The sequence below is a fragment of the Trichechus manatus genome, unplaced genomic scaffold, assembly GCF_000243295.1.
Source record: "Trichechus manatus latirostris isolate Lorelei unplaced genomic scaffold, TriManLat1.0 scaffold00187, whole genome shotgun sequence".
NCBI classification, from domain to species: domain Eukaryota; kingdom Metazoa; phylum Chordata; class Mammalia; order Sirenia; family Trichechidae; genus Trichechus; species Trichechus manatus.
In genome coordinates this window covers 1,221,178-1,235,869 of record NW_004444123.1, presented here as the reverse complement: position 1 = coordinate 1,235,869, position 14,692 = coordinate 1,221,178, and the positions used below count along the sequence as shown (strand labels likewise).

At 41.4% G+C, this 14,692-nt stretch overlaps 1 protein-coding gene across 1 annotated transcript in view; it reads left to right on the top strand.

Annotated features, from left to right (window-relative positions):
• The first annotated feature begins 4,890 nt into the window (after window positions 1–4,890).
• Window positions 4,891–14,692, top strand: part of KCNK2 (potassium two pore domain channel subfamily K member 2) — a 226,206-nt gene continuing 216,404 nt past the window's right edge. The window contains exon 1 of the mRNA XM_004387518.1: window positions 4,891–4,991. Coding sequence (XP_004387575.1) covers window positions 4,958–4,991 — 34 coding nt within the window. The 5' untranslated portion in view covers window positions 4,891–4,957. The remainder of the gene's footprint in view (window positions 4,992–14,692) is intronic.

The following is a 14,692-nucleotide window of genomic DNA, read 5'->3' as shown; positions in this document are numbered from 1 at the left end:
GCTTTTTTTTTGTTGGGAGTTTTTAAATTACCTTTTCAATCCCTTCCTTTGTTATAGGTTTATTTAGTTGTTCTACCTCTGTTAGTGTTAGTTTAGGTAGGTAACGTGTTTCTAGAAATTTGTCCATTTCCTCTAGGTTTTCAAATTTGCTGGAGTACAGTTTTCCATAGTATTCTGTTATGATTCTTTTTCATTTCTGATTTGGGTTATTTGCTTCCTCTCCTGTTTTTCTTAAGATCTTCTATTGCTTTGTGTATTCTTTGGCTTGTCCTGCATTTTGACTGATCTCCTTCCTGATCTCTTGAAGAGCTCTGTATATTAATCTTTTGTACTCTACCTCCAGTAATTCCAAGAAGTTCTCGTCCCCTGGAAGGTTTCTTGATTCTTTGTTTTGGGTGCTTGTTGAAGCTCTCCTAGTCTGCCTCTTTATGTGATTTGATATTGACTGTTGTCTCCAAGGCATAGGTAAGTTATTATATTTATTTATTTCATGTTTGCTTATTGTGTCTTAGCTTCTTGTTTGGTTTTGTTCTGATATGCCCAAATAGGCTAGTCATATGAGCTAGTTTGAATATTGGTGTCTTTGAAGCTCTCACATCCTGTCACCTGTTGGTTAGAGCTGTTACTTACTAGGTATGTGAGCCCAGGAGTCCCTTTACTTTTCTTCTATGGATTCAGCTTAGGTGTCCAGATAGTTGGTCACCAAGGGTGTGGTGCAGGCTCTCACCTACAGTCCTATACAGGCATGGGTGATTGGTGTAGGCACAGGTATCTGCCTGTAGTAGAGGGTCATGCGCTGAGCAAGGCGGGGGGTGACGGCTTCCCCTGAGTGTCTGGGTGAAAGGCTTGTCTCTCTTCCTTACAGTACATAGGTGGGTGGGTTTTGCAGCCAAACTATGGGCACCCAGTGCTGTTGGCTGTAAGGACTGGAAGGCACCACTTATTCTTAGACCCCTGTCGCAGGTGACTAGGTGGAGTGGGTGGAGCCATCAGTCCTCAGGCCCCTGATGTGGGTAGGTGAGGACCCTGCTTAATGGGTAGAGTGGTGCCAAATGTCACGAACCTACCACTCCACCATTTCGCTGATACAGTGAAGTTAGGCTTCGGGTACATACCCTGTTGTATAGGGCCAATGAGGGCCAACGCTGTTGAAGTGGGCCCTCACAGGTCTATGCAGGAGTGAAATGCATTCAAAGTCTGTGGAACTCTTATGTCTGTGCCTAGGCAAAGGAGCTGTTCCATGCCCTGAGTTCCCAGCTTAGGGGAGCTGGCAGATTATTTTTCCTGTTTGTTAATTTGTTCCCTTTCCAAGGCCTGGAGAATGGCTCAGGATATGTGATGGGTCCTACTCCCGGCCCAGGGGACGTGGCAATTGCTGAAGCTGGCCAGGGACCTGGTGCAGTGTGAGGAGGGGTCAGGTAAAGGGGAGAGGTTCTTCCCAAATAGGGTGTTTTTTGAACCATGCAGAGGGTTAAACACATGTACTTACCTTTAGCCAGTTGAGCACTGCTTTTCACTGGCTCTGAGGCCTGAGCAGACTCGCCACAGCTTGGTCTCTCCTGACATGGCAAACACGCCCTGAACACCACTGCTTGTGTCACCGCGCCTGCTGGCCGATCCAGCCCGCAGGGCCCTGGCTCCTGCCGTGTCTGGTCTGGCAACTCCTTGGTGCTTCTGAACAATCTTTCCCTCCCCCTGCCACTCAGTCCAATTCCTCAACTTTGCCTTTGATGTTCACGGTTCCTAGAGTGTCACATATAATAGATTCACTAGTCTTTTGGGGTCTTGGTTGTAAGAAGGCACCACCAGAAGCTTCTCACTACTCTGCCATCTTGGTCCCTCCTCCCTCCTTATCTTGTTATATCAGTGAAGTCATACAATATTTGTCCTCTTGTGATTGATTTATTTCACTTAGCATAACATCTTCCTGCTCCCCCCATACTGTAGAATGTATCAAGACTTCATTCTTCTACTGGATGAGTAGTCTTTCATTGTGTGTATGTACACAAGGTCGCATGAGTCGGAACCTACACCTAACAACAAGGGGGATCTTGGGCTTGCATACAGAAAATATTCCCAACAAATGATTGCATTTACTGTCACTCTGAGGTGTCTGTGCAGAAATAGGAGTGAAAATAAATGCACTGGAAACCTTAGGAAGTTTGGCAGTGCATTTCAGATGCTTATCTGAGCCACACAACTTAGAAATTTGGGATGGAAACCTCCTAAGAATAACCATCCTTACGAAATTTCCGATCCCTCTTGTTTTTGGCAGAATTTAAAATTCCGTGGAAATGGCTCATGTCGCAAGACTTCTGTGTGGTGCTATCCAGCACCAGGAAGGAGAGAAGCCCCGGAAGGGAAAACCAGACCAATGTGGCTGCATGTTTTCACGCCTTTGAAAAGGTTTTGGTTTGGCTCAAACTGAGAAGGAGCACTTGTGGTTTTTATTTTGTGCCAACTCTTTCAAATACCATTCACCTGACTCATGCAGCTTTGAATGTCAGGAGGCAACAAGGGAGGGAAGAAATTTGAAATCTTCCTGATGTTCAAACATACTTTGAAAGAGACTCCTTCTTGCTGGGAGGAAGAGCAGAATACAAAGTACCCCTGAGCAAGATGCACTCCCACACCCCTCGCTGGAGAGAGGTGGCAGTGCAACTGGCCTACCAGTCAGTTCATCATGGGGCAGTAATACAGGTGATACCAAGTGAATGAGACATAGCGCTCCCTTTAGAGGGCCAAGGTCAAGTCAGGGAGACATACTTGGACCAAATTATTCTGCCCGTTAGAGCCCAGTAATGCACAATACTGGTGTTTTTGAGAACAACCTTCCTGTCCCACTTTATCTCACCATTGCTGACTGCAGTGCACTGCCTGGGATGGCAAATTGGCAAATTCCAATTTCTCCCCCAAAACCTAGCTCAGACACCACCTTTCCTTAATCTTGCCAAGTACAGTTAACTACTCTCATCTCTGCTACCTGTCTGCTTTGTACACGTTGATATTATTTCATTTAACACAAAAATGTATTTTCAGGACAGTGCCTGGGTTATAGTAGGTGTTCATAAGAGGAAATGGATTGTACAATACCCCACCTTAATAACTCTCCCCTTTCTGAAACAGGTGAGTCTTCAGCCATTGTTAAGTCCAGCCTTACCTCTCAATCCCCCGCTAAGCAAGCACTAGCCGTTTCCAATGCAGCTCTTGTTCTGGCAGCTTTCACACACCCACCCCATCCTCTAGGTCCCTCTATCAGCCCTCTCACATGGGAATATCAGAGGTCAGCAAGTACTCATGGGTGGTACTTTTCTATCGACTGGTCTAACTCTAAGGTGCTAATTTAAAGGGATCTTTCAGTACCATTTACAGAACGGAAGTCTAATCTTACGGTAATTTCAAGGTGATGTGCCTGTATTTATCCATATTTGGACTTCAAATACAGAAAAGAAAGTTACAGTTTATGTGTTATTGCCATGGTGTGTGTGTGTGTGTGTGTGTGCACGTGTGTGCATGGGAGGGGTCACATGGTCTTTTTTTGCATATGAACAAATACACGTCTCACTATCTCTCATATGATTTGAAAAGCGTTCACCTTTTTAGTTAGATGGAAGGATTATGTTACTTAAACACTGGTATTTAATGTGCATTATCACATTTATTATCATAGCAAGACCAGATGTTTAAAATTTGGGCTAGAAATTCCATAATCCGGATTGCATTAGCTCAGGGTCACCCTCCCACCTACCGCCCACTGCTCAGCTGTGTTTCGTTACAGCTCTAATAGAGCAATACTGCGTTTCCACAGGTCTTAGTCTGGTATTAAATGACATGTGGGCTAATTTTGGTGAGTGGAGCAGACTGGTAGGGGGTTACACAAATCAGAGCAATTTGCTTTCCCAACAGTAAGAGAATATGTGAAGAATTATTTCTGATAGTCAAGGCGTCTCTCCCTCTGGCTTGCTCACTCTCACTCCTTCCTGCTTGCTCTCTCTCCTTTCCTTCTCTCTTCTCTCTTACTCTCTCATTCATTCTTTTCCATTTGCTCCTTCCTTTAAAATCTGTTGTCATTTTACTGTCTCCAAATGTTCCTCCCACTTCTTCCAGAAACAGAATCTACCTCTCCAATCACTAACTTTCTTACTTCAGCAGAAGCCTTTTTTACATTGCTTCTGTGCTGATGAAATTAAAACAAGCAAGCAAAGCAAACCGATAGCATTCCTGATTTTAAAAATCATAATCAACGCAATTTAGATAAGGTTAAAAGAAAAAAAGAAAGGAAGAAAGACAAGCCTAGGTGGAACCCTGCCAACAAATCATCCGTTTGCATTAATAGGTTCCAGCAATGGTACTGCAGGCATGGAAAGCATGTGCACCACTGCACTTAGCAAGCTCACGAGCTTAAAAATAAACTTTGACAATGGAGCTCTCCTTGTCCTCTTAGGAATGGAAAACATTATGTACTTCAAAGCATACTAAGCCTGATTTTCAAATATAGTTGGGGAGTCGGTACTGTGGCGATTGGGAGGGCCTTTAGACTGCACACAGCACGTAGATGCTTTACGTGTCAATAGTACTTGAGCTGCAAACCAGCGAGAATGAATGATGCTGCCAATTTTGATGTGCTCATTCATAAGGAAGAAACTTCTGTCTTTTAAGTTTCCCAAAACAACTGAGCTATAGCTCCTCGCTTTAATCAGGGAATTTCTTCCTGATCCCAAAATCAGAGAATTTGAGTAGAGAATTCACTTGCACACAGCAGCTTTTGTTCATGTTTTAGTGTTTTTGGACAGGAAATTGATCGACAGGGTAACATTCCCACAAAAAAGGAAACAGTATGGGACCATGGCTTGTTAGTACAAGTGACTCTGTTCTGGAAATTACAGACAAGAAACCTGGGAAGAAGAACGGTATTAAAGAGCAAAAGCATGGTGACTCCTGATGAGAACATCACCAAATGATGAACCCACGAGCAAAAAGGAACTTCTGCTGTGAGTATCTTTGCAATAATCGAGTATCTTATTTGCTTTCAAAATTTCTGGAGTATGTTGAGTAGATTTCCAAGGAAAAGTTTGATGTATGAAGTCTTCATTATAGACAAGTCTATAATTACACTCATTGGGTGGTTCCAACAGAAGATTAGTTACTGGAATTTTTTCCAGGAACTTGTAACACTGAAATAAATTGCACGTTAACTCGGGCATGTTTTATGCAATAGGTATGTCACGTCAGGCTTTTATTGTGTAGTATATCATTCTGACAATGCATGATTGATCAACAGATGCATCTATAAATTCCAGTTTATCTGGATTCTGGTAATTTAAACTACATTCGCTTTGGTTTCATCTTGTGGTTAATCCTGCAGTTAATTTGTTCATATATAGATTCACATGTATTATTTAGAATTTACTTAGAGAGAATGTTAGCTATTTCCTGAGTGAATCACGGGAGAAGGAAGTGGAGGTCTGCTTCCGTAAAGATTTACAGCCTTGAAAACCCTACGGGGCAGTTCTACTCTGTCCTATAGGGTCGCTATGAGTCAGAATCAACTCGATGGCAGTGGGTTTGATTTTCTTTTTGGTTAGGGAAGAGATAGGTAAGAATCCTAAAAATGGGGAAAAAAAGTACGATAGTTTGTGTCTTAGGAACTAAGACCTAGACTCTTTTTACATTTCCATAGTTTATTTGGTAAATGGTTTTGTTTGAAAATTATTTAGCTGTTTCTATATAAGACTGCCCACCCCATAGAAATATTGCTGTGGTCTTGGATGTGTGAATCAAGCTCATCAAAAGTCTAACCCTGTGTAAATACTAAATGCAGTGTAATCCATCTTTAATGTACACATACTTAATAGATATATGTTGAATGTTGAATAAATGCTGGTGTGTAATGGGACAGATATCCTGATTGTACATTAAATCATTTTACATCAGGATTTTACTCTGAATTTATCAATGAGTTTCTTTAAATTCTGTTTAACAAAGAACAGTATCATAATGGGGTTACGTTATATTTTTTCCATTAAGAAATTAAAAAAAAAATCTAATTAATTGCTATTCTTGGTCGTTTTTCTCCTGAAATACAAAAGAAGCTTGTGAAATTTATTATTTATTTGCAGGGGTATCTTCAAGTTTTTGGAGCAATTCAGTATATAAAATGAATAGATGTCATCTTATTTCCAATTAATATGTAATGTCCAGGAGCTAGTATGTGGCACTGGAACTTAGAATTTGCATTTTTGGGACCCCCTTCCACTGAGGATTGATGGGTAGGCCAAGACATTGACCAAGTGATGGGATAGGGGAGATTGTTTTTCAGGTGTAGGGGGAATAAAAATAAGCTAAGAGGCCAGCACATGAAGAGACTCTTGGAGTCCAATTGAGTGCGTCTGGAGTGACAGAGAAACAACGAAAGATACGGGGAAAGAAGAGGAGTGGGGGAAAGCTGGAGAGGTAGAGCAACTTACTCTGGGTGGACCTCCATCTCATATGATGCAGATAGTACTGTTCCAGCACTCTCTATTGATTTATTTTTCTAGACCACTTGGGATAGCTAGTAATTAAACTGGATACGTGTACTTCTGCTGGGACAAGTAGGAATCAAGAGTGCTGTACATGTGACTTCACTGCATTAGATGTGGTGGTGGGATTCACTGGGTAGGCTCTGACAGAAGCTGTAACTAAGCAACAATCATCATTAATGTAAAATTCTTTTGGATCATCATATGAAAACATTTAAATGGATAATCTCAAAGTATTTCATTAACAGTTCAGTTCGGACTCCTACGTAGAGGTGTACTTTACAGGTAAATTATCCAGGCAGATCTAGCAGAACGCAAGGCTAATTAAAGTAAGATATGCCATAGGAATCATTTGGAAGTTCTTTTAAGAATCAGAAAGTTGGTCGATAGCACTGGCATGAACACTTTTTCAGGCTAAAGTCATCTGGGTTTATTATGCAGAATTCTGGGACTTCAATCAAGAAATGATGCAACATTAAAGAAGTCCTAAGTCTGTCTTTTTAAAGAAAGGAGAGGGAATTGATTATAATTGGGCTAAGTAAATAATATACGGTACAATTGATCAGATTTTGAAGGGTAATCTTAAAAAGGAAAAATATAGGTTTAGGCCCCCAGCATGTAGTTATTGATGACTAATGATAGCCTTGGTGGCTAAAAGTTTAAGAGCTCAGCTGCTAACCAAAAGGTCAGCAGTTCGAATCCACCAGCTGCTCCTTAGAAACCCTATGGGGCAGTTCTACTCTGTTCTATAGAGTCGTTATGAGTCAAAATTGACTCGACAGCAACGGGTTTGGTTTGGGTTTTTTTAATGTTAACTAGAATTTTTATGACACATTATAGTTTTTTTCTAGTTAAGTCGTTGGACATCAGAAAATTTTATAGCCAGAGCTGTTCAAAGATTTGCTACACCAAGAGGAATGGGTTCTCTGTCACTAGTGGTGTGATGTAGATGAGGGGCTTCAGCAGAGAGTGAAAGGCAAGCATTTTGAGTCAGACAGTTGTGTACTGGGTTCCCAGATCCCCCACATATAAACCGCGGGACCTTGAGCAAATTGCATAAGCTCTAAGCCTCTGATTGCTTATCTATAAAATGGGCTACATGGTTCTTCCCTCTTAGAATTGTTGTAAAGACCCAATGAGACAGTTTACATCAGCTGAATGACATATAGCAAGTTTGCAATAAGATGGTTGAAGGACAAGTCCTCTAGGGACCTTTCTAACTTTGAGATTCTAATATTTCTAGCTGTGTACCGCAACTTAAATTTCTCTACTGCGCTGAATGCTATTCAAATATGTAACTCAATGCTCCACCCAGTGAGCTCCTAAGTGTAAAGCAAAGCTACAATAAATACAAGAAAAGAATGAGTCAGGCCATCAAGATGAATGAATTGAAAATAATGATGGAGTTGATTTTTAAGATGTCTTGGATGTCTTCACCGTCACACACCACTAGTTGCCCTTGTGTTGACTCTCACTCATGGTGAACCCGTGTGTGTCAGAGTAGAACTGTGCTCTGTAGCATTTTCAATGGCTGATTTTTCAGAAGTAGATCACCAGGCCTTTCTTCTGAGGCACCTCTAGGTGGACTTGAATCTTCAGTCTTTCAGCTGAGCACATTAACTGTTTGCACCACCCAGGAACTCCTTAGATGTCTTAAAAAAAAAAATCCATTGCTGCTAAGTTGATTTCGACTCATGGCAACCCTGTGTGTTACAGAGTAGAACTTCTCCATAAGGTGTTCTTAGCCGTAATCTTTATGGAAGCAGACTGCCAGCACCCGTGGGTAGGTTCGAACTGCCAACTTTTAGGTTAGCTGTTGTTGTTGTTAGCTGTTATCAAGTCAATTCCAACTAATGCCGACTTCACGCGAGCAGAATAAAACTGCTCTACGGAAGTGCTCTGGTTGAGCATTTGACTGTTTGTGTCACTGAGACTGAGCAGAAACCATTTACATTAGATGGTCTAAATCAATTTTATTGGGCATTCTACAGTCCTTGATTACTAACAGAGTGGAAACCTTGGTTTGGCCATTGTTAATCGTGTTGTTCTTTCATCTTTTGTGTATATCTTTTTCTAATTGTCTTTGGTAACCCACTCTGCCCAGGAAAGTCATTCTCAGTAGAAATTGTTTTTTCCTAAGTTTTAGGACTGAAAATGTTCATCTTCAAAGTATTTCTTATGCTATCTCTCTATGGCGTCTGTCGAAGTCAAAGTTTTACGTGGGTGATGTATTTAGACGCATTCATTTGCGCCAAGCACAGATCCATATCACCTGGACAGGACCACCACTGTGAGACTACTGCTTCAGTGGGCTTCAGCGCAGCCTGCGCATCATAGACATGAAACAACAATCTAGCTGTTAGATTTTCTATCTGGAAAATCACTATGTCTTTGGGAGAGTGTCAGTGATGGCTATTAAACAAAATATTATCTTGTGTCTATATCATGCCCTGTCCTTTTCAAAACATTGGCACATATATTATTTCATTTTTCTTGCCCTTGAAGTCGAGAGAGAAGCTACATTCACCCCTCCAGCTGCATAATACTGATGATAATTCCAGAGAGTAAGCAGAAATGTCCAACAAGAAGGATGGATATGAAGACTTTGAATCTAGTATAATTAGCCTATTAGTTTTATGACTATCTTAGATTTTTATCCAGAAATATATGATTCATCTGCTTCTTTCCTGCTTTAATAGGGACTTCAATCTTGAACGGTAATTTATTCTTTCTTTGTATTGTGCCATCCAGAGTGGTTCAACCAACAGAGCACACACAAAAAAATAGAATGCAACTGTATTCAACCTCAGTTGAGAGCACAGAAAAACTTGACCATCTGGAATGATTTTCCTGGGTGGTGCAAACAGTTAAGTGCTTGGTGGCTAACTGAAAAGTTGGCTGTTCAAATTCATCCAGAAGCACCTTGGAAGACAATTCTGGTGATCCACTTCCCAAACGTCAGCCACTGAAAACTGTGTGCACCACAGGTCTACTCTGACGCACGGGGTCACCACGAGTAGGAATCGACTCAGCTTGATGGGAATTCTTTTTTGTCTTCTCTATTACCAATATATCCTAGAAACTCCAAGAAATAAAAATGTCCATATTTATTCACTTACTTGTTTTACAAAGGCATCAAGGCCACCAGTGTGTTTTTGGCTACCACGCAGGTTGCAACAGCACACAGCTGGACAACTGCATTTTCTGCTGCTGTGACATCTCCCTGCAGACTTGAGATTTACTAGGCTCATTACTGAGTAGGGGTTCTCAGAACGGGGCATGCAGTCTAGGTCATGCAGGAGTCAGGCAGGGGAGGTGCATGAATCAGTCTGGGTATAGAATAATAGGGATGGGCAAGGTTAATGGTCAACGAAACAGTGCGTGACCAATCCACAGGGCGCATTGCTTGGCTCAACCTCAGGTTATCCTGTGGGAACATGGGCCCAATGTGGCCACATATACTCTTTTTCCAAAGATACTGGAGATCCCTATTTTTGAATAAAATCTCTGAACTTTGAAGTTTTGCAAAGTGACTATAAAATAAACGAATGAATGAGTGCATAGTCTAAACTAAACTCATCTATAGGCTGGATCTGGTGTGTGAGCTGTTTGGAAGCTCTCCTAGAAATATTAACAAAACAGTTGGGCCAAGCTCACTGAGGTGTATTCACCTAATAGGTTAACGTACAATGTTGAGAATCGTCAGTCTACCACTGTATACAAATATGACTGAATCTCACAGAGTAGTTACTGAAATTAGCAAGACTCAAAAGACTGTATGATTCCCCTTCTATAAACTCCTCAACAAGCACAGCTCCTCTGAGCAGTTTAAAGTCAGGCTCATGGATACCCTTGGGGAAGGTGAAAGGATGAGAGGAGCAAGGGGGAGGCTGTTTGGGGGCTGCTTATATTGGGTTTCTTGGCATGGTTGCTGGTCACAGTTTGTGAAAATTCATCAAGCTGTAACTTGGTATGTGCAATTTTCTGAATGTGTGTCATAGTTTGATACAAAGTTTAAAGAGAAGTTGGACCATCACCTGGCAAGGGAATTGTTTCAGTTATAATGATATTTTGTTGTTTTGTTACATGCCGTTGAGTCAGCTCCAATTCGTGGTGACCTTATGTGTAACAGAACAAAGCATTGCCAGGTCCTGCGCCATCTTCACGATCATTGGTATGTTTGAGTCCATTGTTGTGGCTGCTGAATCAATCCATCTCATTGAGGGTCTCCCTTGTTTTCATTGGTCCTCTACTTTACCAAACATAGGGGAGATTTATAGGTGTGTATATATCTATATATATATCTATATATATCTATATCTATATATATATAGATCTCTGCAGTCTTTGACATAAGCCTAGAAACATTTGCTTAAAATCTATCTCAAATAGGTAATAGTATATGTACATCTGGGGAGAGAATTGAATACTAGGAAATTCTTATGTAACTTGTGGCCCTGTCTTTAACTGGGGTTTTATTTCTCCCTGGCAGGTGGAGACAGAGTGTGGGAGGGACATGCAGAGTGGCTAATTCTAGCCACTGTGCGTCAGAGCATGCATTTGTTTGGTTTGGGTTTCTCCATGAGGTCTTCCAGAACAAACGGGGGTTGGCACCTGTCGTAGGGAACACCTGGAACTCTGGGAGAGGGAGGACTTCATTTTGGGGTGCTTGGCTGCCATATTCACCACAGCATGAGGAGCAGCTTTTCTCTGATGCCATGTTCCTGCTGGCTAGCCATCTGGAACTTTCTTGGGACCTGCCCTTTTTTAAGCCTAGTCTTTGGTTTATTCTGTGGACCTCTATTTCTTTTTTCAATAGTTCCCTTTTGCTTAAAACTGTCATAATCTTTGTTGCTTGAAAATAAAATGCTGATATAGAAATGGGTCCTGGAGGTAAGGAGAGGGAGGATTTTATCCCTTAGTGTTCCGTAATGGGAGGTGGCACCAACTCTAAGACTGTATACTGTGGGTGATGCCTCCAAATATGGGTGCTAACAGGACAGCATTTGTATGGATGCAAGACAGCCACAACGTAAAAAGTATTCACTGCTGTTGTCTAGCAGGCCAGATGAAGCAAGTGTCGCCCTGGAGAAAAACTACAGTGGAAGCTGAAGATGAAGGTTTGCTTTCATCCATGATGAAGGAGGATGTCAATCCACCCAGAGATGCAAGCATATGAGGACTGGAAATGTGCATAGATATAACCAGGGATGGATTATCCAATAGGCAGGGTAAGCCTGGTGCTTACCAGCTTACCAGATCACCTGTAGTGTGAAATGGCTCAATACAGATTAGTAAGTAAGCACACGTAAGCTCATGCTTACCTTGCTGACTGGCTGAGTAAAGCATCTCTGTAAGGGACTGTAAATTTGAAAAGAGGCTTTGATTCTGTAGGAAGGTGCTGTGGGGTTGGGAGAGAGTCAGATGCCAGCCATACCTAGAAGCAGAATCTTTGATGTGGTGAAAAGTCTGAAATTGTTCACTACAAATGATCTGGTAAGCAGGGTAAGGACCGTGCTTACCTGGCCTGTTGGAAAATCTGCCCTGGATACAGTCATCATTGCTGTTGTTGGGTGCCAGTGATTCTGACTCGTAATGACCCCATGTCAGAGAGTAGAACTGCCCTAGAATCTTTTCTTGGATGTCATGTTTTTGGAAGCCGATCGCCAGGTTTTTTGCCCGTAAAGCTACTGGGTGAGTTTGAACCACCAACCTTTCAGTTAACAGTTGAGCGCTTAACTGTTTGTGCTACCAAGGCTCCTTGATACAATCATTCTATGCAGATATACAATGACTACATAAATCAACAAAGTGGTGGAAGATAAAACTCAGCTCTATTGCTCCTCAAAGGCTGATAAACTAGCTCTTACAGGTACAGATTTTGAGGTTCAGGGTATGGTTACATATGTATTTTTAATTTCAGTCTAGTAATAGGATGTCTTCCTTAGTTTGATTGAAGACTTTATCCAGCAGGAACCACAGTTCACAGGTGCAAGAGAAAACCTGAAAACTATAAAGCAGTCGGGTCCATATATCTCACACAAGTTGTCCACTAGGTGATTTAGAAATGTTGTTTCATGCATGCAATATTGTTTTAGCTCAATTCCTGATTTTGTTTTCCATTCACAAGCCATTGCCACACATTCTGTATAGTACTTTTGGCTGGTGGCATTTCATGAAAATGTAAGCTTAAAGAGGAGCTCATTGAAGAGAGGACTCAGGTGCATTTTGAATTTAATAGAATGCATCTTAGAGAAGACTTTGCTCTGCATAAGCAATGCTCAGACTGTGATGCTTATTATCCCTCCTGTGACAGAAGGAGACTCTAAGGTTAGATTAAATGCAGCAGGGCTAATACAGGTGCTATTGACAACAACAGTCGTCATCGAGTCAGTTCCGACTCATGGCAAACCCGTGTGCAGAGCAGAACTGTGCTCCATGAGGTTTTCAAGGTTGTGACTGTTCAGAAGGAGATTGCCAGGCCTTTCTTCCAAGGTGCCTTGGGGTGGATTTGAACTGCCAACCTTTCGCTTAGGAGTCGAGTGATTCACCTTTTGTGCCACCCAGGGACTCCCAGAGGTGCTGTTACAAGGCATTAAATAGTGTGGTACCTGAGTGTTTTGTTTCCATTGTGCGGTTTTTATTCTTCTGAAACCTGAGATAAGAGGTCAAGGTGAACCGAACAGTGACGTGTGAAAGCAACCAGCAGCTTTTCACACTCTGACTTTTTTAAGTTCTGAATAGTGCGAGCCTGAAAAAGCTCTTGTTTCTTTTTCTTCAAGTTTTAAAGGTTTGTTTTAATATTTGAGAAAGGTACACAATTCTCACTTCTGTGGGGAGAGACAGTCTGCTCACAGAGCATAGATTTTATTTAGTTTCTGTTAATGTATTTAAAATTGTCTTTAAATCGACATCAAGCAAAATGCACTAATTTTTGTGCATAGTTGGCTATCACCTCCCGTCTGTCCGTGTGTCCTGCTGCGGTGGCTTGTGTGTTGCTGGGATGCTGGAAGCTAGGCCACTGGTATTTCAAATACCAGCAGGGTCACTCATGGTGGACAGGTTTCAGCAGAGCTTCCGGACTCAGACAGACTCGGAAGAAAGGCCTGGCAAACTATTTCCAAAAGTTAGCCAGTGTAAACCCAATGAATCAAAACAGAAGATTGTCTGATACAGTGTTGGAAGATGAGCCCCCTAAGTTGGAAGGCAACATGGACTGAAGCACGCTGGTGATCATCAGAATGATGCAGGGCTGGGTAGCATTTTCTGTTATAGATGGAGTTACCATGAGTCACAGCTGACTTGATGGCAATTAACAGCATAGTTCTGTGGGTGTTGACAAGTGTATAGAATCTTGTAACCACCACCACAATCAAGATACAGAACAACCCCTTCACCCCCAAAATTCCCTCATGCTGACCCTTTGTAGTCAAAACCTCCCCCATCCCTAACTGCTGGGACTATTGACTTGTTCTCTATACCTAAAGATTTGCATTTTCCATAATAATCATATAAACGAAATCCAACGATTTCCAACGTTTTAACTTTAGTTTCTTCACTTAGCATGCTTTTGCAGTTCATCCGTGTTGTTGCATATGATCAATAGTCTGTTTCTTTTTATTGCTGAGCAGTGTTTCACTAAACAATGTACCAGAGTTTGTTTACCCATTCACCCTTGGAGAACGCCAGGCTGTTTGCAGTTTTTTGGCAATTACAAATAATGCTCCTTAAACATAATGTGCTGTATACACCGTTTTCTTTTTTTTTTTTTAACATGCTTTTATTTCTCTAGGATAAACACCTAGTAGAGGGATGGCAGGTCATTTGTTCCTTTAGCTTGATAAAAAACTACCAAACTGTTTTTCAGAGTGGCTTTGTTTTCACCAGAGATGTTTGAAAGTTCTAGTTACTCCATTTCCTTGACAGCACTTGATAGCTTCAGGTTATGTATTTATTTATTTTTGCTTTTGTTTTTGGGTTTTGGCTATTATAATCGCTGTATAATGGAATCTCATTGTTGTCTTTGATGTTGAACATCTTTCCATGTGCTTATTTGCAATCTGTATATCTTCCCTTGTGACATGTTTGTTCAAATCTTTTGTCCTTTTTTTTTTTTTTACTGGATATTTGTTTTCTTATTGTTTTTTTTTTTAATTGTACTTCAGGTGAAG